This window comes from Salvelinus fontinalis, unplaced genomic scaffold, assembly GCF_029448725.1.
Source record: "Salvelinus fontinalis isolate EN_2023a unplaced genomic scaffold, ASM2944872v1 scaffold_0002, whole genome shotgun sequence".
In the NCBI taxonomy this organism is placed as follows: domain Eukaryota; kingdom Metazoa; phylum Chordata; class Actinopteri; order Salmoniformes; family Salmonidae; genus Salvelinus; species Salvelinus fontinalis.
In genome coordinates this window covers 1,518,637-1,544,220 of record NW_026600211.1, presented here as the reverse complement: position 1 = coordinate 1,544,220, position 25,584 = coordinate 1,518,637, and the positions used below count along the sequence as shown (strand labels likewise).

Genomic DNA, 25,584 nt, shown 5'->3' with positions numbered 1-25,584 from the left:
TATCTAATGCAACTGCCATTTTGTTTTCCAGTTGAAGGTCCATTGCAGCTACGGTTGTTCTTGTGAAAATGGCATTATTCGACGTTTAGATATTGCTTTATAGTGTTTTTTTCCTTAAATTTAAAGACTGTCTTGTTGAGAAGTAGTGGATGGTAGAGTAAAATACCCAAAGGACCAACTTTCCTTGTATATTGTGATTTAATTGTTCTTGTTTACGTTAGGGTCTTCTGGCCTACGACGTTCTATTAGATTGGTACAGTAGTTAGCTAGTTGTCTCGGTGGCAAAATGGCGGCGAAAACGACCCAGACAGCTCCAGCTGCTAACTGGTAAGACCTAAAATTATCAAGTTAAACATATCGAGCTTTCGAATATGTTCTCACTTTATTTTGACCTGTATTCTAGCTAGACATTGACATTTAATAACGTTCGAAGAAAGCCTGCGATTCGCAGATTTTGTCTCGTTCCATTAGTTACGTTCCTGCAGCTTCGTATCGGCTAGCCTTCTCTACTAGCAAACACCACCAACTATGTAGTACGTAGTTATGGGAGACAAGGTAATTAGCTAACTGGGTCACAGTCCAGTAACCTAGTAACATCCATCCAAGACTCTCACTAAGTTACCGTTATCTTCCAGGTTGGGTCACAACTTCTAGGATCAACACGATTTTCATGTCTACGATGGGTCATCAAGAACTGGTGTAATAGGGCTAATGGGTTGATTCCGGACCGGGCAGTTAAGCTACTCTCTCAAGGCTTGGGCAGTATTGTCTAACTTGTCATTGAATCACTTCTATAAGATTTGGAAATAGTCTAACTAGTTGTCAGCAAAGTTACTGTCTCTTAAATATAGGCAGGGCCAGGCGATGACTGTTTTATTCTGTACTAGCAGGGGTTCTTACTATTCTTCATGTGGAGTCAAACACTCTTATTTTGAGATCCGCTCAACATACCCTCTGCTAACAGAGACACATTTATTTCTCACCAATGAGAATGTCCCATTTTATTTAGGGACCACAGAAATAGCAGGCTTTGAATTTTATGTGTGTGGCAGGGCCATGCTCAAGCAGCTGAGATGCTCATTTAACAGGTTACCTTACTAAAATGTATTCATATACACGGAGGAAAAATATGAACGCAACGTGTAAAGTGTTGGTTTCATGTACTAAAATAAAATATTCCAGAAATGTTCCATATGCACTTAAACCTTATTTATCTAAATTGTTGTGCAAAAATTACATATGTTAGTCATCATTTTGCCTTTGCCAAGATAATCCATCCACCTGACAGGTGTGGCATATCAAGAAGATGATTATCAAGAAGCTGATTAAGCAGCATGATCATTACACAGGTGCACCTTGTGCTGGGGACAATTAAAGGCCACTCTAAAATGTGCAGTTTTGTCACACAACACAATACCACAGATGTGTCAAGTTTAGAGGGAATGTCCAACAGAGCTGTTTCCAGAGAATTTAATGTTTATTTCTTTACCATAAGCCACCTCCAATGTCGTTTTAGAATTTGGCAGTAACTCCAACGGCCTCACAAACGCATACCACGTGTAACCATGCCAGCCCAGGCTCTCCGCATCTGGCTTCTTTGTCTGCAGTATCGTCTGAGAACAGCCACCCGGACAGCTGATGAAACTGGGCTTGCACAAACTGTCAGAAACCGTCTCAGGAAAGCTCATCTTTTATGGTGTCATTTGGGCAAGTGATTTGCTGGTATCAGCGTTGTGAACAGAGTGCCCCATGGTAGCGTGGAGTTGTGGTATGGGCAGGCATAAGCTATGGACAACGAACACAATTGCTTTTTATCGATGGCTGTTTCGGTACACAGAGATACCATGACGATATCCTGAGGCCCATTGTCGTGCCATTCATCTGCTGCCATCACCTCATGTTTCAGTATGATAATGCACAGCCCCATGTCGCAGGGATCTATACACAATTCCTGGAAGCTGAAAATGTCCCGGTTCTTCCATTGCCTGTATACTCAACAGACATTGAGCATGTTTGGGATGCTCTGGGTCAACGTGTATTACCACGTGTTCCGGTTCCAGCCAATATACAGCAACTTTGCACAGCCATTGAAGAGGAGTGGGACAACATTCCACAGGCCACAATCACAGATCAACTCTGCAAAGGAGATGTGTTGTGCTGCATGAGGCAAATAGTGGGCACACCAGATACTGACTGGTTTTCTGATCCATGCCTTTTTTTAAGGTGACTGTGACCCAACAGATGCATATCTGTATTCCCAGTCATGTGAAATCCATAGATTAGGACCTAATACATTTATTTCATTTTAGCTGCCGGGTTCTGTTTTAGCTCGTGGTGTTCTCAATTTTTATTAATCTGGGAAATGGGATGCAACCAGAAAAGTTGCATCTATATGCAGATAGTCATACAGTACCAGTCAAAAGTTTGGACACACCTACACATTCAAGGGTTTTTCTTTTCTTTTTACTATTTTCTACAGTGATGAATAATAGTGAAGACATCAACTGTGAAATAACACATGAAATCATGTAATCAAAATATATTTTATATTTGGGTTTCATCGAAGTAGCCACCCTTTGCCTTGATGACGGCTTTGCACACTCTTAACATTCTCTTAACCAGCGGTTACCATACCCGGCCTGCTAGGTGGTTGCTACTTAAAGTCCCCAGGACATTTACAGTATTTGGCAAGACTGCCTTCTCGTCTTGTGCACCAGAGGCATGGAATAGTCTACAATCCATGCTTCATCTAGATAAGTTAGTGCCACTGAATTAATTTTACATTTTGAAGGGAGAATGTTACAGAGGCGTGTAAATGCATTTTAAGGCTGGATCATGTTGTGTTGTATGTTTTAATCCTGTAATGTATTGATTGTTGCTGCTCCCTTGGCCAGGTCTCCCTTGAAAAAGAGACTCTGGATCTCAATGGGCTTTTCCTGGTTAAATAAAAAATATATTTCCTTTATGAACTGTAACTCAGTAAAAGCTTTGAAATTGTTGCATTTGTATTTTTATTCAGTGTAGTTATACATTTCAAAAAACAATTCTTGAGTAAAGAATTGGTGTGCTGTAAATATTGCTGGTTTGGTGGTAGTATCTTCCAAGTTGACAAACATTTAACATGACCAAGTTTCAGGCATCAGACATTTGTTTGGTTTCCGTACTGAATGACTGACAGTCACGTGTCTCCTGTCTGTTGTAGGTCGTATGGCACAGCAGCAGGTCCAGAGGGCCAGACCGTCTCGGAAAACCCAGAGTGGGAGAAGGCCAGACAGGCACTGGCCTCCATCAGCAAGACTCAGAGCGCCACCAAGACCGCTCAGGCCACCCGGACCACAGCTCAGGTGTGTGTTTGCTTATGTGTCTGTTCTTTTGCTTCTCTGATGCGTTTGTTCACTTACTGTAAGGCACGTTATCTACGATAATGAAGTGAAATTCTGCTTATGAAGGGGTTTCATGTCTGGCAGATGGCAGTTCTATTCGTCTAATTCAGGGGTTCCTAAACTGTTTTGGCCCGCGACCCCATTTTGATATACACTGCTCAAAAAAATAAAGGGAACACTTAAACAACACAATGTAACTCCAAGTCAATCACACTTCTGTGAAATCAAACTGTCCACTTAGGAAGCAACACTGATTGACAATAAATTTCACATGCTGTTGTGCAAATGGAATAGACAAAAGGTGGAAATTATAGGCAATTAGCAAGACACCCTCAATAAAGGAGTGATTCTGCAGGTGGTGACCACAGACCACTTCTCAGTTCCTATGCTTCCTGGCTGATGTTTTGGTCACTTTTGAATGCTGGCGGTGCTCTCACTCTAGTGGTAGCATGAGACATATGTGGCCTGCTGGAGGTCATTTTGCAGGGCTCTGGCAGTGCTCCTCCTGCTCAAAGGCGGAGGTAGCGGTCCTGCTGCTGGGTTGTTGCCCTCCTGCGGCCTCCTCCACGTCTTCTGATGTACTGGCCTGTCTCCTGGTAGCACCTCCATGCTCTGGACACTACGCTGACAGACACAGCAAACCTTTTTGCCACAGCTCGCATTGATGTGCCATCCTGGATGAGCTGCACTACCTGAGCCACTTGTGTGGGTTGTAGACTCCGTCTCATGCTACCACTAGAGTGAGAGCACCGCCAGCATTCAAAAGTGACCAAAACATCAGCCAGGAAGCATAGGAACTGAGAAGTGGTCTGTGGTCACCACCTGCAGAATCACTCCTTTATTGAGGGTGTCTTGCTAATTGCCTATAATTTCCACCTTTTGTCTATTCCATTTGCACAACAGCATGTGAAATTTATTGTCAATCAGTGTTGCTTCCTAAGTGGACAGTTTGATTTCACAGAAGTGTGATTGACTTGGAGTTACATTGTGTTGTTTAAGTGTTCCCTTTATTTTTTCGAGCAGTGTATATACAAATGCGACCCAACCATGTTAAAAAAAAAAAAAATTTTTTTTATTTTTTTTGTCATCAACAGGAAATGTTCACTTTTTAAATTGGGGCTATATGACAGTCCATTACAAATCAGTCTGACAGTACTTTTGACTAGGGATGCATGATATATCGGTGAACATATCGGAATCGGATGTTATTAGTTAAAAATGCCAACCTCGGTATAGGCCCGATGTCTAGTTTAACGCTGATGTGCAAAACCGATGTCAAAGCGGATGTGCATACCTATATAACGTAGGTACATGACATAATGACGCCACGTAAAATGTTGCACTACACGTGCAACACAGCATTCCTAACCTAGCCCATAATGTCTGCTGGTGTGGATCGAGCAGTCAACAAGTGGAGCAGTCATTTGAAAGAGTAAGAACATTTCAGAGAGAGAACTGAAAGGTGAAATCCATTTACGCCAAGATAATGGAATTCATTGCCCTTGACAATCAACGGTTCTCTGTCGTGGCTGATGTTGGCTTTCGCCGACTGGTTGAGCCCCGGTACACTTGTTGCCCTACCGGAGTTACCCGGTAATGGCGTAACTGCTATTAGCTTCACGACGTACTATTGAATGCTGTTTGCGTCCTTGCGTGACACTATTTGACACATCAAATAAGCTTTTAATTAGTGATGCACCGATATGACATTTTTGGCCGATACTGACATCTAATATTTTCCTTGCCCAAAAAAACGATACTGATAACCGATGTTTACAATTTTTGCTGACTTTTAAGCGTTCTAGTACAGTTAAATAGTCAACACACACACATGGACGCAGTGGTCTAAGGCACTGCATCTCAGTGCAAGAGGTGTCACTACAGTCCCTGGTTCGAATCCAGGCTGTATCACATCCGGCCGTGATTGGGAGTCCCATAGGGCGGCGCACAATTGGCCCAATGTCGTCCGGGGTAGGCCGTCATTGTAAATAAGAATTTGTTCTTAACTGACTTGCCTAGTTAAATAAAGGTTACACACACACACCAAACTGATCAAAAATGTATTTTGTTGGCATTTACCTATGTCTGTCTTTCCAGTAAAACATAATCAAAACCTATTTCTTTCACTTGCTGTGCTGTTTCTTTGTTCAGTCGTTTCATTCTCAGCCAGGATTTCTCATACTATGGAAAGCTGTTTGGGTCTTTGCGTGTCAAATAACACTATTTGACTTGTCAAATAAGCTTGTTGACCAATCATGGGTTGACAACTTGGAGTCACGCGATGATATGGTGTGTGGTCCGCCCACTACAACTCGGGAAACCATGCAGTTTATTAGGCTACAGATTAAGTAAATTATGAAAGTGCACACTATGAGCTTGATGCTCCTTTACAGTAAATATAGAGGGTCTTATTCTGGTGACATGATTGATTGCTTGACTGCATTTTGATAAATACAAATATTTAATGTATGTAGACTATCCTACCCGCACTGTATCTGCAAGCTGTTGGCTAGGGTGCATGTGCCAAGACCAGAATAGGAAAATGTGCTATTTAACCCAACAGTTTGTGACAAAACTATCGGTGGAGTTGAAAATTCTATGGAAACACACTGAACGTTTCATTTTTATTAGATATATAGAAACTTAAGCGACAAATTACAATTTGTATGCACTGTCATAAAGCACATATTTCTCCCAACAAGTCAGTTTGGTGGAAACACACCACTGGAGGGAAAATGTGCATATTTTCTTTGTGGATTTTAGAATATTTGCATGGAAATCTAATTAGTGGTGTTCTTTTTCCCCCAGTCTGATTTAGTGCCTGTTCATCCATTCTGTTCTAATGAGTTCTGCGCGTCTTGTGGGCATTGTAGAGTGAAACAGAATACACATATATGTTCCTGAGTCTTCTGTTTTAGTGATGGGGCCATAATATTTTGTAGCTTAAACCATTCCAAAAGAGAGCCATATTTATAGTCAAAAAATCGAAGCTGCTCGGTTTATTACAACCCCATTTAGCAGCTACTGAATGTTGCTGACGTAACCCTGGTTCTATGAACCAAGCACTTTTTTTTTTACTTGAGTTTCTCCCGCGACCCCATTTTTAAATAAAATGCTGGTCTGGTTGTTGCAATTGTTGTCATAGTAACAGTGCCTTTTTTTTTAAGCCGGGTGAAAACTACATGACTTTCAAAGTCCTAACATCGCTGAGCCTCAAACATTAACCTGTTAGGGGTGCAGCCTGACACCGGTACACTTATGACAACATCCAGCTCAAGTGCAGGGCGCGAAATTCAAAATATATATTTTTTAAATATTTAACTTTCACACATTAACAAGTCCAAGACACCAGATGAAAGGTGCACATCTTGTGAATCAAGCCAACATGTCCGATTTTTAAAATGTTTTACAGGGAAGACACTATGTAAATCTATTAGCTAATCACGTTAGCAAAAGACACCAATATTCTTACTCCATCAGTTTATGACTCCATCAGTAGCTATCACAAATTCGGCCAAATAAAGATAAAAATAGCCACTAACCAAGAAACAACCTCATCATATGACAGTCTGATAACATATTTATTGTATAGCATATGTTTTTTATTTTTTATTAGCATATTTCAGGTATAATTCATAGTTTAAATTTCAGCTACAATCAGAAATTGCACCGAAAGCAGCCATAATATTTACAGACACCAACGTCAAATACCTAATTACTCATCATAAAACATTTCTGAAAAATACATAGTGTACAGCAATTGAAAGACAGGCATCTTGTGATTCTAGACAATATTTCCGATTTATTAAATGTTTTACAGCGCAAACAAAATGTAGCGTGATATTAGCATAGCCACAATAGCCAGAAACACTTGGGCGCCCACGACCAGTCAACATGCACGACAGATATTAGAAATAGCATCATAAAATGTTTCTTACTTTTGGTGGTCTTCCGTCAGAATGTTGGATAAGGTGTCCTTTGTCCAGAATAGTCGTTGTTTTCATCTGGAACGGCAAATATCCCTCTTCATATAGCATGGGCACTTGCCATGTGACACGGATTACTCCAAGGTCAACAAAGTTAGAAAACGGAACACGGCAAAACTCCCCAAAAAGTTTCAATAATCTGATTAAACTATATTGAAAAAACATACGTTACGATGATTTTGGTGACATGTATCAAATCAAATCTAAGACGGAGATGTTCGTCTATCATAATGACAGCTAAAAAGAAGCCATATCCGTGTCCTCTTTCGCGCGCTCCAGAAACAGGATATGGACAGTCACGTCAAACAAAGACCTTTTATTCCACCTCTGACCAAGATAGACACTAAATTTCTTCTCTCACCGCATCTTGACAACCAGGGGAAGGCGTAGGAAGTGTTTGTAGACTCCTATGTAACACACCCATGTATAGGCATGAGGTTGAACAGAGCATAGATTTCTGACATTTCACTTCCTGGTCAGGAAAAGTGCTCCAGAAGGATTTCTGTTTCACTCAGAGAAATAATTCAAACGTTTTTAGAAACTAGAGTGTTTTCTATCCAATTGTAATAATAATATGCATATTGTACGAGCAAGAATTGAGTACGACGCCGTTTGAAATGGGCACATATAATCTGGCTACTCAATACGCCCCCTGCAGCCATAAGAAGTTAAACGACTGTCTTTCCTGTAGGTTTTTTTGTCTTGCCAACGTACTGGTGCACACACTAAACGATGTGGCACAAACGGCGTCACACACTGAAAGATTGTTGACCTGGCTGTGAGGATTCTCCATACCATGCTGTCTTGCCAAAATAACAATGATTTGATTACATTTGACGTAGCTACGGGCTGTGGCTCAAAGCAGCCTGATAAACGTTTTGTCATTCACGCTTCCCATACAAATTTGAAATATCTAGCTTACGTTTTGAATGAAATAACATTACTTGTGAGCTTCAGAACTTTAACAATTTGACGCTTTGGTTAAAGGTAAGTACAAACACATACTAGTAGTAGTCATCGCTCCTGCTCGAGAGTCATCTCACTGGCTTCTCTGGCGAGCTCTCATTGGCTATTGCTGAGCATCGTTCTCAACTTGTCGTTGCACATCTCACACTACAAGACCATTGCAGATTTGGTTCCGATAAAATCAAACATGTTTGAAAATATCGGGACGTCTGGGATTGCTCAAAGACGAGATCAGTAGCCCTCAGATTGAGTCTCTGACCCGCTCACATTAAACGAGCGTCGGTGACGGCCACGGGCCCCGAGTAGGCAATGACATGGAAATTTTATCTCCAATCTCAAAAACGTGTCTGGGACAGCTAAATCGGAGCCAAAATTGTGTAGTGTAGACCCGGCTTTAATCTCAAAGGCACTTGTTATTGGGTATAATGTATTACCTCAACAGTTATCTTAACTTGACGAGCTGTACAGCATGGACCATTTTTTCCTTCCTGACACAGACATACAACTGTCTGATCTGGGCTCGTATCCACAAAGCGTCTCAAAGTAAGACTGCAGATCTAAGATCAGGTCCCAACCTGTGTATGTAGTCTTATTGATTAGGATTCTAAAAGGCAAAATTGATCCAATATCAGCACTCCTACTCTGAGGCTTTGTGGATACGGGCCCAGGTCTTCCTGGCTTTTTACCCGAATATGATTCAAATGGACGAGTAGGCTTTCGTTCTGATTTAATCTCTCATCACTTAGTAGTTGTCTGTTTGTGTTTACAGGCTGGTCAGTTTCAGCCTGCAGTTACTGAGTCCACAGCCATACAGCAGCAGCAACAGCAGCAGTACTACCAACAGTGGTACCAACAGAACCAGCAGCAGCCGTATCCTGGATACACCTACCCCTACAATTACTACTACCCCATGGCGCCGGGCCCCGTACGTGTACATATCCTCCACATTTCAGATGAACTGTAATGATTTCCCAGACACTGATGCCGGCTTTATGCACTATAGCGTTTAGATAAAGAATTGGAATTGTTAGATTTAGCCTACACATTACAAAACCGGCACTTTGCGACTAAAAAAATCTATGAACTGTTAATGCGTGATACCCCGACAGAATACACAACATAAAACCATTGGTAGAAGCCAAGCCAGTACCATATTTGAAGTGTGTTTTCCTCTGATTCTCCAGTATGGTGGTGGTGGCTATCCTCCTCAGGGCCAGTATGGTGTACCTCCAGGACCTTACCCCTCTCCCACCACTCCAACTGGACAGGTAACCATTAGAAAACTGCTACTGTTGCTACTTAAATCAATCAAGTTTTCAGTTTACTTCACTCTTCTTCTATTGCAGTTTATGAATCATTGACTAAATGAGTCCCCAATGCCAAGCGTTTGTGTAAAAATGACTTTCTGTTTCCGGACAGAAGTGCCCTAGGGATCAATTGCATGAATTAAGATGTTATTGATGACAGGCATTTGAATAATGTTCTATTTCTACCCTGACAAGCGTCCCTTATCTCACACTGTCAGGTACAAACCTACACTGTTGATTGGTCAATGTGTCATGCTGCCTTGTTGACAAAATTACTGAGCGGCACAGATTACTGTTCGCTTTGAGATGCGGCACAGATTACTGTTCGGTTTGAGAAGGGGCACAAATTACTGTTCGGTTTGAGCAGGACGCTCCTTTCGACCGATGACGTAACGGGCCTTTACCCGGTGCCTCGCGGCTCAGCATAATGTAATCCTCCATAATGTAATGCTCCCACTAAGAATCTGTCTGGAGCTGAAGTCTGTTGCAGTTAGAATGTTTTGCTCTGCAGTTCTCCTTTCATGTTGAGATATTCTCAATTTGAAGTTTATTACCTTTTTTTCACAAGTTTATTTTCCCCCATCTATTATTTGTCCCTACCTTCCCAGCCTCCATCCCTGCCCGTAATGGATGACCAGTCCTCCAGCTACCCCTCTCAGCCCCAACCCCCTCCTCCTGCTGCCCCTCAACCACCCCCCCAGAGCCCCACCAGCTCTGAGCAACCCCCACCCCCTCCTCCCCCAGCCATCCCTCCCCCTCCCAACTCCCAGTACCCCCTTCCTCTAGGGCAGAACTCTTACAACCCCAACAACCCCATGCCCTATCCCAACAATGACCCCAACCAGATGAGAGGTTACAACCAGGGCAGGCCCAGCTACGGGCAGAGCTACCAGACTCAGAACTCGTACCAGCAGCAGCAGAATAACAACCAACACCAGCAACAAGGACAGGGTCAGTATGGACCAGGAGCTGGGAGAGGAGAGGCCAACAAAAACAAGAACCATCAACAACAACAGCCACAGCAACAAGGACAGCAGCTCTGGCACCGCATGAAACGTGAGGGTATTGAGTTGTGTGTGTGTGTGTGTGTGTGTTCAGGTATCTCAAGCATATTTTTTTCTGTCAGCTTATCTTTGTATTTGTTTCCCATCACTTGGTGTTATTTTCTTTGTTTCAATGCCTTCTTTATTGTTTTCCACAGAGGCACCTGGAGCAGGTGCGATGAAGTTCAACATTCCCAAGCGACCCTACGTCATGACCAATCAGAGTTTCCCTCCTGGGGAACAACCCACCGGATTGGCTGCTACTCCTTCCTCCCCAGCTGCTGCTCCTGCTGCACCTGGCGGTGCCCAGACACGGTGAGGAGACAGCTACTAATGACACCAATATATCTATCTTTACTATCCTTAACCTGTCTGACTCTGGCGTTCCGCCAGCGGAACTCCTCCCACATTCCACTGAAAAGGCAAATTCAAAATATATTTTTTTGAAATATTTAACTTTCACACATTAACCTTTTACGGGGGCAGCCCGACACCGGTACACTTATGACAACATCCAGCTCAAAGTGCAGGGCGCGAAATTCAAAATCTATTTTTTTTTTTATATTTAACTTTCACACATTAACAAGTCCAAGACACCAGATGAAAGGTGCACATCTTGTGAATCAAGCCAACATGTCCGATTTTTAAAATGTTTTACAGGGAAGTCAAAATATGTAAATCTATTAGCTAACCACGTTAGCAAAAGACACAACTTTTCTAACTCCATCAGTTTCTTACTCCATCAGGTGCTATCACAAATTCGACCAAATAAAGATATAAATAGCCACTAACCAAGAAACAAATTCATCAGATGACAGTCTGATAACATATTTATTGTATAGCATATGTTTTGTTTGAAAAATTTGCTAATTTCATGTATAAACCATAGTTTACATTTCAGCTACAATCAGAAATTGCACCGAAAGCAGCCATAATATTTACAGACACCAACGTCAAATAGCTAATTACTCATCATAAAACATTTCTGAAAAATTCATCGTGTACAGCAATTGAAAGACAGGCATCTTGTGATTCCAAACAATATTTCCGATTTATTAAATGTTTTACAGCGAAAACAAAATGTATCGCTATATTAGCGTAGCTACAATAGACAGACACAATTGGGCGCCCACGGCCAGTTCACATGTACGACACATATATGAAATAACATCATAAAATGGGTCTTACTTTTGCTGATCTTTCATCAGAATGTTGAAGAAGGTGTCCTCTGTCCAGATGAGTCGTTGTTTCGATTCAGAATGGCAAATTTCCCTCTTCAATTAGCATTGGCACTAGCCGAGTGGCATAAATTTCTCCAACGTAAACACAGTCAGAGGACGGAACACGGCAAAACTCCCGAATAAAGTTTCAATAATCTGATTAAACTATATTGAAAAAACATACATTACGATGATATGGTCACATGTATCAAAAAAAAATCGAGCCGGAGACGTTAGCCGTTCGTTACGAAGGCAAAACAGAAGTCAATCCCACTTCCTTCAGAGTACCGGAAGTGGACGGTCACGTCAAAGAAATAGGTTTTTTTCCACCACAGAACAAGATGAGCACAAAAATTTATTCTCTGACATCCTCTTTACACCAATAGGAAGGCGTATAGAGTGTAAGTAGACTCCTAAGTGTCAAGACCATGTATAGGCATCAAGTTGAAAAGAGCATCGATTTCTGACATTTCACTTCCTGGTCAGGAAAAGTGCTGCAGAAGGACTTCTGTTTCACTCAGAGAAATAATTCCAACTGTTTTAGAAACTAGAAAGTGTTAGTAATAATATTCATATTGTACGAGCAAGATTTGAGTAGGAGGCCATTTGAAATGGGCACGATTTCACTGGCTACTCAACACTTTGCCTTGCAGCCATAAGAAGTTAACAAGTCCAATACAGCAAATGAAAGGTACACATCTTGTGAATCCAGCCAACATGTCCGATTTTTAAAATGTTTTACAGCGAAAACAGCACGTATATTTATGTTAGCTCACCACCAAATGCAAAAAAGGACAGACATTTTTCACAGCACAGGTAGCATGCACAAAGCCAACCTAACTAACCAAGAACCAACCAAACTAACCAAGAAACAACTTCATCAGATGACAGTCTTATAACATGTTATACAATAAATCTATGTTTTGTTCGAAAAATGTGCATATTTGAGGTATAAATCCGTTTTACATTGCAGCTACCATCACAGCTACCGTCAAAAATAGCACCGAAGCAGCCAGAGTAATTATAGAGACCAACGTGGAATACCTAAATACTCATCATAAAACATTTCTGAAAAATTCATCGTGTACAGCAAATGAAAGACAAGCATCTTGTGAATCCAGCCAATATTTCAGATGTAAGTGTTTTACAGAGAAAACACAATATAGCATTATATTAGCTTACTACAATAGCCTACCACACTACCGCATTCATTCATCAAGGCACGTTAGCGATAGCAATAGGCGCGTTAGCGTTAGCGAATAAACCAGCAAAAGATATTAATTTTCACTAACCTTCATAAACCTTCCTCAGATGACAGTCCTATAACATCAGGTTATACATACACTTATGTTTTGTTCGAAAATGTGCATATTTAGAGCTGAAATCAGTGGTTATCCATTATGCTAACGTAGCTTCTTTTTCCCAGAATGTGTGGATATTTCTATTAGACTCTCACCTATTCTGACCAAATAGCTATTCATAAACATTACAAAAAAATACATTTTGTATAGGAAATGATAGATACACTAGTTCTTAATGCAATCGCAGTGTTAGAATTCTAAAAATATCTTCATTACGACATAAGGCTTATGTTATAGCGAGAGAGTGGCCAAAACCTGGGCGCAAAACTACTAGTACACAGTTCGACAGATATATGAAATAGCATCACAAAATGGGTCCTACTTTTGGTGATCTTCCATCAGAATGTTGTACAAGGGGTCCTTTGTCCAGAACAGTCGTTGTTTGGATTTAGAACATCGTTTTTCCCTCTTGAATTAGCAAGCACACTGGCCAAGTGGCGTGAAGCTTTCCATCGTCAACAAACACAGACAACGCAACACGCCTAACGTCCCGAAAAAATTTCAATAATCTAATAAAACTATATTGAAAAAACATACTTTACGATGATATTGTGACATGTATCAAATAAAATCAAAGCCGGAGATAGTAGTCGCCTATAACGACAGCTTTTCAGAAGGCAATTCCAGGTCCATCATCGCGCTTTCCAGAAAACCGGAAATGGATGACTCGTCGTGCCAAGAGGATTTATTCCACTTCAGACCAAGATAAACACTTCATTTCTTCTCTCACTTCCTCTTGACATCTAGGGGATGGTGTATGACGTGCATGTATACTCATACGTATCATGCCCATTTATAGGCAGGCCCTTGAACAGAGCATCATTTTCAGACTTTCCACTTCCTGGTCAGAAAGTGTGCTGCCAAATGAGTTCTGTTTTACTCACAGACAAAATTCAAACGGTTTTAGAAACTAGAGTGTTTTCTATCCAATAGTAATAATAATATGCATATTGTACGAGCAAGAATTGAGTACGAGGCCGTTTAAATTGGGCACGTTTTTCCCCCAAAGTGAAAACGGCGCCCTCTGTCCTCATCAGGTTAATACCTACTGGGGAAGAATTAAGTATCTCTACTCATGATCAGAAGATGACAAGGGTTTAAAATCTGCATCCAATAGATTTCAGATGTACCATGTCCCTCTTTCTCAAACTAATAATTAGTCACTTCAAATTGACCTAGTACTCCCAAACCAGTTTCCTTTCCCCCTGATTTACTGTTGCGATGCTGATTATAAAAATGATTCCCTCAGGCCCCAGGACTGGCCCCAGGCGATGAAGGAGTATGTTCAGCGCTGCTTCACAGCCTGTGAGAATGAGGAGGACAAGGACCGCACCGAAAAGGGGCTGAAGGAGGTCCTACAGAAAAGACTACAGGATGGGTCTGCCTACACCATCGACTGGGACCGCGAACCTCTGCCTGAGTGAGTGGAGCAGTTCTTGAAAAAGCCTGATGTTTCACCGTCTAGGAACTTAGCCTGGTGCTTCACCTTATAGGAACTTAGCCTGGTGTTTCACCGTCTAGGAACTTAGCTTGGTTCTTCACCGTCTAGGAACTTAGCCTGGTGCTTCACCCTCTAGGAACTTAGCCAGGTGCTTCACCGTCTAGGAACTTAGCCTGGTGCTTCACCGTTTAGGAACTTAGCCTGGTGCTTCACCGTTTAGGAACTTAGCCTGGTTCTTCACCGTCTAGGAACTTAGCCTGGTGCTTCACCGTTTAGGAACTTAGCCTGGTGCTTCACCGTCTAGGAACTTAGTCTGGTGCTTCACCGTCTAGGAACTTAGCCTGGTGCTTCACCGTCTAGGAACTTAGCCTGGTGCTTCACCGTCTAGGAACTTAGCCTGGTGCTTCACCGTCTAGGAACTTAGCCTGGTGCTTCACCGTCTAGGAACTTAGCCTGGTGCTTCACCGTCTAGGAACTTAGCCTGGTGCTTCACCGTCTAGGAACTTAGCCTGGTGCTTCACCGTCTAGGAACTTAGCCTGGTGCTTCACCGTCTAGGAACTTAGCCTGGTGCTTCACCGTCTAGGAACTTAGCCTGGTGCTTCACCGTCTAGGAACTTAGCCTGGTGCTTCACCGTCTAGGAACTTAGCCTGGTGCTTCACCGTCTAGGAACTTAGCCTGGTGCTTCACCGTCTAGGAACTTAGCCTGGTGCTTCACCGTCTAGGAACTTAGCCTGGTCCTTCACCGTCTAGGAACTTAGCCTGGTCCTTCACCGTCTAGGAACTTAGCCTGGTGCTTCACCGTCTAGGAACTTAGCCTGGTGCTTCACCGTCTAGGAACTTAGCCTGGTGCTTCACCGTCTAGGAACTTAGCCTGGTGCTTCACCGTCTAGGAACTTAGCCTGGTGCTTCACCGTCTAGGAACTTAGCCTGGTGCTTCACCGTCTAGGAACTTAGCCTGGTGCTTCACCGTCTAGGAACTTAGCCTGGTGCTTCACCGTCTAGGAACTTAGCCTGGTGCTTCACCGTCTAGGAACTTAGCCTGGTGCTTCACCGTCTAGGAACTTAGCCTGGTGCTTCACCGTCTAGGAACTTAGCCTGGTGCTTCACCGTCTAGGAACTTAGCCTGGTGCTTCACCGTCTAGGAACTTAGCCTGGTGCTTCACCGTCTAGGAACTTAGCCTGGTGCTTCACCGTCTAGGAACTTAGCCTGGTGCTTCACCGTCTAGGAACTTAGCCTGGTGCTTCACCGTCTAGGAACTTAGCCTGGTGCTTCACCGTCTAGGAACTTAGCCTGGTGCTTCACCGTCTAGGAACTTAGCCTGGTGCTTCACCGTCTAGGAACTTAGCCTGGTGCTTCACCGTCTAGGAACTTAGCCTGGTGCTTCACCGTCTAGGAACTTAGCCTGGTGCTTCACCGTCTAGGAACTTAGCCTGGTGCTTCACCGTCTAGGAACTTAGCCTGGTGCTTCACCGTCTAGGAACTTAGCCTGGTGCTTCACCGTCTAGGAACTTAGCCTGGTGCTTCACCGTCTAGGAACTTAGCCTGGTGCTTCACCGTCTAGGAACTTAGCCTGGTGCTTCACCGTCTAGGAACTTAGAAAGCCTGAATCCCCTTGTGGAGACCAAATGCCTAATTTCTGCCTAAGCCCTATCAAGAGGTGCTAGTCATCCTAATCCCTTCTCTCCTCTCTCGCCGTCCAGACTGAAGGCCAAGCAGTCTCGCTGGGAGGTTGTACCCACCCAGAGGACTCTGGAGAGTTCTGTGGGCCGTGGTGGGGGTACAGGTGGGTCTACGCGCGGCAGGGGTAGTGGGGCCAGGCTGGGGCACTACAGGAACGTCTTCTCCCAGAGAAGCCCCTCATCCAGTTCCTCAGGGTCCTCCTCTCGCTCCCCCTCTCCCTCCCACAACCGTCACAGGGACCGCAATGGCCAGAGACACAGACGCAGGTGAGAGACGGTGTGTTTGTATGTTTTGGGTTTGTCCAGTGATTTTAATTTTTTCATAATTTCTTCATAATTGGCCAGGTGTATTATTTGTCCCAACCTGCTTTGTTATAGGTCAAATATTCCCCTTAATATAGTATAATGATAGCCACTCTAAAAAGAGAAAGTATGCTGTGTAGTTTTATGTTGTAATGTCCTGTTCCTTCTCCTCTTCCAGTGACTCTGAGTCCCAGTCGGACAGCAGCATGTCCAGTGACCTCCGAACCCAGCTTCCCCGGCGCAACCAGAAAGGAGGGCGTGGCCGTGGGGGCGACAGGGACCGAGGCAGAGGGGGTGGAGAGAGGGGACGAGGAAGGGGCGGAAGAGGTAACAGAGGACGGAGGTAAACAAGCATGTTTTGGCCTAAAGAAAAATTCCAGACTAAATGTTTTGCATGTCAGCAATCAAGTTTTCAAGATATACATCTTTCAAAATACAGAAATATAGCCGGAATAATGCGTTTTGCATAATATTATCCCAAACTCGGCATCATATGATGCAAAATGCATCATACCGGCTGTATTTTGAAAATGATACGTCTTGAAAACTTGATTGCTGATATGCAAAACATTCTGGGACTATATCAACAATGGACTAATGAAACAAATACCAAAAGCTAGTTTTGGGTGAAATCTTTCAAGTCATTGGCATTGACCCACACACAAACTAATATTCACCTTTCCCTGATTCTCATTGTGCTGATCACATTTCGGCTTCTCTTCTCAGAAACATGGATGACGCTAACTCCACCGTCCTGGGCAAGAAGAGGAAAGGTGGGAACGCCGGCCTGGACTTCCACGACCCCCATCGGGAGGCCAAGAAACAAAGCCGAGCGGCACGCTTCCACAACACCAAGATGCGCTCAGAGCCCCTGGTGCTGTCCATCAACAACCTGGAGCTGCCCAAGGAGGACCTGAGCTGGGACGACTGCCCCATCGTGGGCACCTGCCAAGAGATTACCAAGATCTACCTGAGACTCACCTGTGCCCCCGACCCTGCCACCGTGCGTCCTGTATCTGTGAGTATCGCCTGTCACGTGGAATGAGAGGATCCTTATTTGAGGCCTCCCTTCAGATTGTGTGATGCTTGTCTCCTAATCACCTGTCTCTGGCCAGGTGCTAAGGAAGTCTCTGTTGGCCGTGAAGGCCCACTGGAAGACCCGTCAGGACTACCCCTACGCCTGTGAACAGATGAAGTCCATACGACAGGACCTCACAGTCAGTTTGCATGTCCTCTTTAGTTTTGTTGAACAGGCACTTTGTCCTATCTCGGTATTTGAATCATATTGTATGAGGATATGAAAACAGGAGGCGTCTCTCCTCCTTTCAGGTCCAAGGAGTTCGTACAGAGTTCACAGTGGAAGTATACGAGTGCCATGCACGCATCGCCCTGGAAAAGGTGAGAGGACCTCTCCATACATCGTCCCCCTTCTCTACCTCGTATTTGACGTCAGGGCCGTATTTGAGTTTAAAGGTGCGGTGTCGTACTAGATGTGCATTCTTCTCTGAATGTTTGGGTTGTTACCAGGGCGACCACGCAGAGTTCAACCAGTGCCAGATGCAGCTGAAGGCCCTGTATAAGGACAACCCGTCAGAGAACATAGGGGAGTTCACTGCTTACAGACTACTCTACTATATCTTCACTAAAAACTCTGGAGGTAACTTACCACCTGCCTGATATTCCTCATCAATCATTATATTTCTGCATTGGAATTTGGCTCGCATAGAATTGAGCTTAATGTCCTGATTTTCTTGGTTGCGTGTTTGCCCCCCAAACACAGACATCACGACTGAGCTGGTGTACCTGACTGCGGCGCTGCGGGCGGATGAGTGTGTCTCCCACGCTCTCTCCCTCCGCGCCGCCTGGGCTCTGGGAAACTTCCACCGGTTTTTCCAGCTCTACCGGAGAGCCCCACGCATGGCATCCTACCTCATAGACAAGTTTGTAGAGAGGGAGAGGATGATCGCTCTCAGGGCCTTATTCAAAACGTACGTCAGAGGCCTTTCATCCAAACTCCATGGTTCCTAACAATTCGTAATTTTACGTAGTTGTATGTAGGATAGAAATGGTCCAACTTTAAATTGCCTCTCCCCTCTGTTTTCCCAGATTCAGACCAGACTTGCCGGTGGAGTATGTGCAGTCCAGTCTGGGTTTCCTTTGTTTAGACTCTTGCATGGCCTTCCTCACAGGCCTGGGGGTCACCTTCTTCCCCTCTGACCCCAGCAAGATAGACTGCAAAACCAGCTCAGCCTGTCTGGCAGCCTCCTGAGGGGGTGGGCGGTTTACCGGGGAGGGGGGAAAGCACAGTAAAGGGAGATACTGAGATATAGACAGGGTCAGGAATGTACCCTACAGTTATACTGCACTGCACTTCAGGAGGGAGACAAGTGGTTAGACTGAAACTACAATTTAGTCCTGTAGAAAGAGGGAGATATGCACTAGGACCCACTAAATCAATTAAGGCTGCAATTCAGTGAGGATCCCACCCACAGATGCACTGTACTCACAGATATGGACTGTATAACAAGTGGGGGAGATTATCTGCATACATGCTGCACATCAAATACATTTAGAATAGCTTAGCCCTACATCTCTGATCAGCTCAAGATATTAATAATACCTTCGACTTACAACATTTTTATGACGAACAGATGATGTTAGGCATTAGTTCAAGTTAAGACCTGAAGATCAAGCGCCAACTCACACAGATCAGGGAAGAGCGTAGCCTCAAGGTCTCCCTTCCACTATCGCTCTCAGAAGTTTTAAGCTAACAGTGTTCTGTTATGTTTTTCCTTCCCTCAAGTCAACAGCATCAAACTCATGCGAAGACAAGCCTTGAGAACCCAAGAGAGAGATGAAAACGAAATTAGCTAAAGTCATCCCTCAAGCCCTCATTCAACAGGCTGCTCATCCACTCCAAAACCAAACCATCAACCAGATAAGAGGTTTGTCTGTTCAGGTGTTCAGTGCTAGAGACTGTGCTAGCCCTTTGCTGCTTTCAGGAAGCCTTTGTGATCCAGCGTCCAATCCGGGAGAGGAGGAGATGGTGGTTTGTATGTCCTGCCCCCCCTTCCCCCAAGCTGTCTACGATTGGCGATCAGGTGGGGAAAGTTACCCCCACTTCCTGTTCCGGCGTAGCCCTGCACACCTGGCAGAAAGGTATTGACTGAGAAATCTAAAGGTTCTGATTGGCTCCTTGCCCATGTTGGCCACAGCCATCCTTACCCCACAGTTGTCCGCTACCCACAGTCCCCTGCTTCACCCTTCAACAGTCATCACCCAGCATTCACCAAAGTTTGACCACAAAGTTTACATCCCAGTTATATCTGCTCTCTAATATAGAAGATCTCCAAGCCTGGCGTCTAGTCCCTTCTAGTAGGCATTGACTTATAAAGTGTGATGGTGGATACAGTCCCCTAATATTTACCAAGAATGGCCTCCGCAATCCCTCGGTATGTGTCCAGGAGGCAGGATATCCACCTCTAGTCCATCTATCCCCTGAGAGCAGACAAGGAGGCAGTCTCCCACCCCTTAAGAGTACCAAATAACCAAGTTGAGGCTCTGGGCAAGCCTGTGGTGTTTCCTGAGTTACCTGATCAACAGCCCCCTCAGCAGCATGGAATAGCAGCCGTCAAGCACCCCCACCACACAGGAAGAGGTCAGCTCCATCAAGATGGTGCAAAGTCTCCGCCTTCAAATATGGTGGCTGGATCAGTTCTGCCATACGGAGATGAGATCGCTGTCTATGCAGATGGCGGCAACGTCTGGGTTTGTATGCTCCACACTCCGTTCAATAAGGCTGAGTATGTATGTATGTATGGCTGGTAAGAAAAAGGACTCTTGGTGTGCTGGAAGGAGGTGGATGACAGCACAGCATAGATCACCCAGTATTCACTATTGGCTCATTCACAAACACTAACCATTGGTTTGGGTTAAGGTGTATGATATCAAGTCTATGGTAATTGCTTAAATTCCATCCACATGATAGTGTGTCTGAAATTGTGATATAAAATTAAGGGTGCCAGTATTAACCCTTGGGGAACACCCCTCATTTGCAAGACAATGAAGCCAAACTGTCAAATTATGCAGGTGCAGATACACAAATTCAGGTTTAAAAGGTAACTGTCTTCTCAATTGAAAATTGTCATATTCTGCCACAAAACATTAGTTTAGGACATTAATGTTGACGGCTAAAGCATACAAGACTCTGCTTATCAAATGTTTGTCTGTAATCAAATAGTCTGCTTATTTATTTAAAGCTAAGAAATCATGTGATATTTCTAAAACCCCATTGTAGACATTTTGGTTTTCAATAAAGGCAGGTGAGAGTGAAGGATTGTAGAGTAGTTATTTTGGGGTCCTATCCAGCAGTTATACATTAGGCTACATCCCTGTGTATACGCTTGATAAGATCTGAAGCGAGGAGACTAGTGTGGGGAGTTAATTGTAAATCAACATAATTGGCAATACATAAATAGAACCTAGAAATGGAACATGAGTTTGTGATATCAGTTGATCTAATATCAGCATATTGTTGTTTTCAGGCATGACCTTGAAGAGTATTAACTTGATTCACATCAAAGCTTGAGGTATTTTAGTGAGTTCAGTGCCATTGCGGAGATATCAAATGTATTTGTCACATGCGCTGAATACAACAGGTTGACTGAAATGCTTACCTACGAGCCCTTTCCCAACAATGCAGAGTTAAAAAGTAAGAAAAATTATATAAATAAAAGGGATTTGGTAATACAATAAAATTATAAAATAACTAACGAGGCTATATACAAGATATGACTCTACTTTCAGGATGAACAGAAGTCTGTGCTGTAACATATGTCCTGTGTGCTCATCCATAGAGTAGATGTGTCAGTATCTAATGTACATTGTTATGGATTCAGTTGTCCTTTTCTCTTCTCAGTAACTATTCATTGGACATTTTGATATGTTTTATGTTTACCAGGGCAAGTGTAATTTTGACAAACGTATATGGTGAATGAGAAGCTGAAGCATTTTAGATATGGGTAATAAACACTTAATTCTTAAGACAATTGATGTGAATATGTAAATTATAATTACAAATCTAAAAAGGTGGATGATTTGGAATACATTGCCTGTTTTTGATATTGCCGTGGATTTAAATGGGGAATTGATAGTAACTGCTTTTTGTAGTGCAAACACTGGTGTGATTTCTACCCTATATTTTTGACCGCTTATTCAATAAGTGCAGGAGAGAAGGTTTATATTTTGGGCTTTTACAGGGATTGAAAATGAGATATTTGCTGTATAAACCAAATATTTTTCTTGCCAAATTTCCCTTGGTTGACCACTTTCATTTCTTACTCATTTTTTAAAATGCTCATCTTCTGTAAACCCATTTTTGTTTTTAGATTTTATTTAATGCATTTCTGTCGTCTCAATCTTTCTGGCTATCTGTACTCATGAACCCCTTAGAGCAGTGGTATTCAAAGTCAGCATCGTGACCCATGAGGGAAATGCGAAAACATTCATAGGTCATAATGTATGGGACAATATAGAAACATTTTTGAAAAGGATCGTTTGAAAAATCTATTTTTAATGACTAAATGTATTTATTGGTTTATTTTAATTTCGATGAGATGAACATGTAATGAATTTGATGTACATTTTTTTTAAAGGGTGTCAGTAGGTTTGGAAATTCTTCTGGCCCAAAAAAATGGTCCCCAGAAAATCTGGTGGAAAAAATGATATCCCCGCTGAAAAAGTTTGAATATCACTTCCTTAGAGATAAGTAATGTACTAAAACCACCACACAACATCCTGATGGCAAGAGAAAGGTTTGGTTGAAGGCACTGCACTCCCATCAGCCAAGAAACAAACTGTGTGTGTTTGTGTTGCTCAAGTCTCCCATTTGTCAATTTCTTTGGAAGTAGTTTGTCAAAGAACAAACCCAGACCGGTTTCAGATTAACAGTGACTTGGCTGGTGTGAGTCAGTGTTTTGATATGGTAAAATATCAATATGGTAACATTATTAATATTCTTAATGATTGGATTGAGAGAGCCTGTGAGATATATATATATATAATATATATATATATAACTGCAGGATCAGTTTCAATATGAATGTCTGGATGAGTAATCAGTCTACCCATTTATAGATCCCTTTGTTTCATTTGACTGGCACTATTTTGTGTGATATGTGCTCGCTTCGGTCATTAATTTCAGCAGTTGTACTCATGACTCAACTTGTCCCTTCTCTCCTCATCTTCCTATCCTCGGTCCCTCTTTACTTTTCCCCACTCCCATTACCAGTCCTTTTCTCTTATTTTTCTTCTTGCAGTACTGCATTACAGGAGCAAAAGGAATGTGAAAAAGAGAGCACCTCCTCCCAGCCTCCAGAAGCAAGCTGGAGAGAGGGAAAAGTGTGAGAAATGGAAGACTTGATACTGCCAACTCAAGTTCAAGCCATTTTGTCAATTTATGACCTGAAATGTTGCAGTGTCTTATACATGGGAGCCTGACTTCAATTGTTTTATTCAAGTCTTTTGAATGTATTTTATTTGACTATCCTTAACTTGAATCAAGAAAACATTCAATGTCAGATTTGTTGCACTCTAGTTTGCCAGAAACAATTTTGGAACACTGTTGAAAGTTCTGTCTATAGTTAGGAAGGCCTATACCTCTAAACCATCATGTGTTAATGTATACTGTTTGTCCAGAAACATTCGCATGCGTTCTTGTTTTTCATAACCAGGGTGTTCCCTAGAAATTGCTTTGTCATTATGTCAACTTCTCAAGTACAGATAAATATTTGGTAAGGCAACCTTTTTTGGTCAGTGAATATTTGGCGTCTGTAACCTCGATGCATTTTGTCAGCTGCCTCTCATGTGGTCTACCTGTAAATTAATTTGCCCGCATTTGGTATTTGTCGTAATACAATGGGAGTTATTTTAACTTGGAAACACATTCATAAGTATCTCTAGCATGTAAACAACTTTTTGGGATTTGAAATGGATCTGGACATACAGCATACAATTTCCATTATATCAAGGAAATACTCTATTCCATTCTAAATAAGAAAATTTTTTATCTGCGTATATTTGGCCACATTCCTGTCAGTTTTGAGTAGTCCGGTAGTAGTTGGCTCCCATATCAGAATGTTGCTCCGTCTTGCTCTGTACCTTTCCTAAACAGGATGCTTTTCTGTCTTGTCTCTGTTGATTTCAGACACCTCTTCAACAGTGAAGTCAAGTTCATGTAGCGTGCTATCTCCTGGTCAGATGTTTAACATTGCACAACCTCTCATATCTCACATTGATGCTTTAGTTCTGATACATTCATTTTTTTTGTTCAATAATAGTTTATAACTGTACATTTCCATTTAACTATGCTTCTCCTTTTTAAAATGTAAACTGTTCCTTCTGACACCTGTGGGTTTGTTTTTTCCTCTCTTGAACTTCTTGAAGCCCATCCATGTGTAACTCCTGCCTCCATATGTCCTATTAGACTGCACTTGAACAATTCCCTTTTCTTACTTCAGCCTGATGCATCGGTTCATTTTTAATTCTTCACTGTAGTGGATTTGTTCTGTTGCTCCTTTTCTCTCTTACCTGCATGTGTCCCCTCCCTCTTCCCTTCTATCATCTCCTTTCTCCACCCTCTTCATGTTGAGTATCTGTTTGCTAGTGACTATTGTTGCTGAGTAACTATCCATTCTCGGTAGTAAGTATTGCTTCTACGCTGCTCAGGTGGTTTCTGTTGCAGCTAGCTGAAACTAAAGGATATACTTGCAAAATATCCCTCCTCCCCAGTCTCAAGCCTCCCTGGATTGTATTTGAAATGAAATACTCCTGTTTTGTAAATACTGTGTACATATGTATTTTTTTCTTGAAGAACCTAATAAAATAAAAGTTTAGAAATAAGTATTGTTTGTCTTGAGTTATAGAAATGACATGTTGCACTTCTACTTAATCAATGTAAAAATTGCTGCTCAAGATTGAGTAGTCTTCTGGGTTTGATACAATATCAAACTGAACATTGTTAAAGGCATTTATTATTTATTTTTTAAATCTGAACAGAGGGCAATGGACAATCAATCATATTACAGGGACAGTTCAGTGCGTTGATAGATTGATATCAAAGTCCTGAAATTCTGTCTTTCATGTCACTGATCAACATGATTGCACTGTTTCTAGGGATTGGCACTGAACTTAAATTCAAGGAATAATATTAAATGTCAAGAATGGCCGAAGTAATTAAAAAAAATAGCTCACAGCATGACCAGAGAGCCGTTGGAAAAGGCATGCAAAATAATGAAGAGGAAATTGAGTAGGCTGATAGCTATAGGGTGAAGAAGCAACAAGCACTAAAGCTACAAACCACAGAATAGAAATCCTCATTAGCATGTCTAGAGAACTACAGATAGGTGGAGAGGAAATTCTTCAAGATTCATCTCTTCAGATGTGTAAGTTCATAATGAAGGAAAATAAGTTCTAGGAAGAGAAAAGCACACAGGAATAAAAGGTGACAGACTTGAGAGCAGGTACAAGAGAAAAGTGCTGACTTCAAAGAAAAATTAACGCAAGGGGCATAGAACATGAGAGGAGAGGGAAGATTCTGACTAGACTACTGAAAGATGAAAGCAGTTTTTCACAGGAGCTAAGAAGACAGGAAAGCATTCAGAACAGGTAAATGGAGAAGAAGAAAAACAGCATAAAAGATAAAGAACTGAACATAGCTTAAAGAGGACGACCTAAAGAGGGACAGAGTGGAGCAGAGGAAGACCTAACGAGTGTCAGAGAGGAGCAGAGGGAAAGAGGGTGAGAAAAGGGACAGAGGAGCAGAGGAGGACCTAGAGAGGAGCAGAGGGAAAGAGGAGGACCTAAAGAGGGACAGAGAGGAGCAGAGAGAAAGAG

At 42.5% G+C, this 25,584-nt stretch overlaps 1 protein-coding gene across 1 annotated transcript; it reads left to right on the top strand.

The window, feature by feature from the left end:
• Positions 1–24,591, top strand: LOC129841884 (leukocyte receptor cluster member 8 homolog). Its single transcript, XM_055910220.1, has 15 exons — positions 1–327; positions 3,203–3,344; positions 9,105–9,260; positions 9,520–9,603; positions 10,251–10,698; positions 10,844–11,000; positions 14,516–14,686; positions 16,411–16,656; positions 16,871–17,035; positions 17,419–17,710; positions 17,808–17,909; positions 18,022–18,090; positions 18,220–18,349; positions 18,473–18,680; positions 18,799–24,591. Exons 1-15 carry the CDS (start codon positions 287–289, stop codon positions 18,959–18,961), a joined length of 2,574 nt encoding a protein of 857 aa, XP_055766195.1. The 5' UTR covers positions 1–286; the 3' UTR covers positions 18,962–24,591.
• Positions 24,592–25,584: the final 993 nt, after the last annotated feature.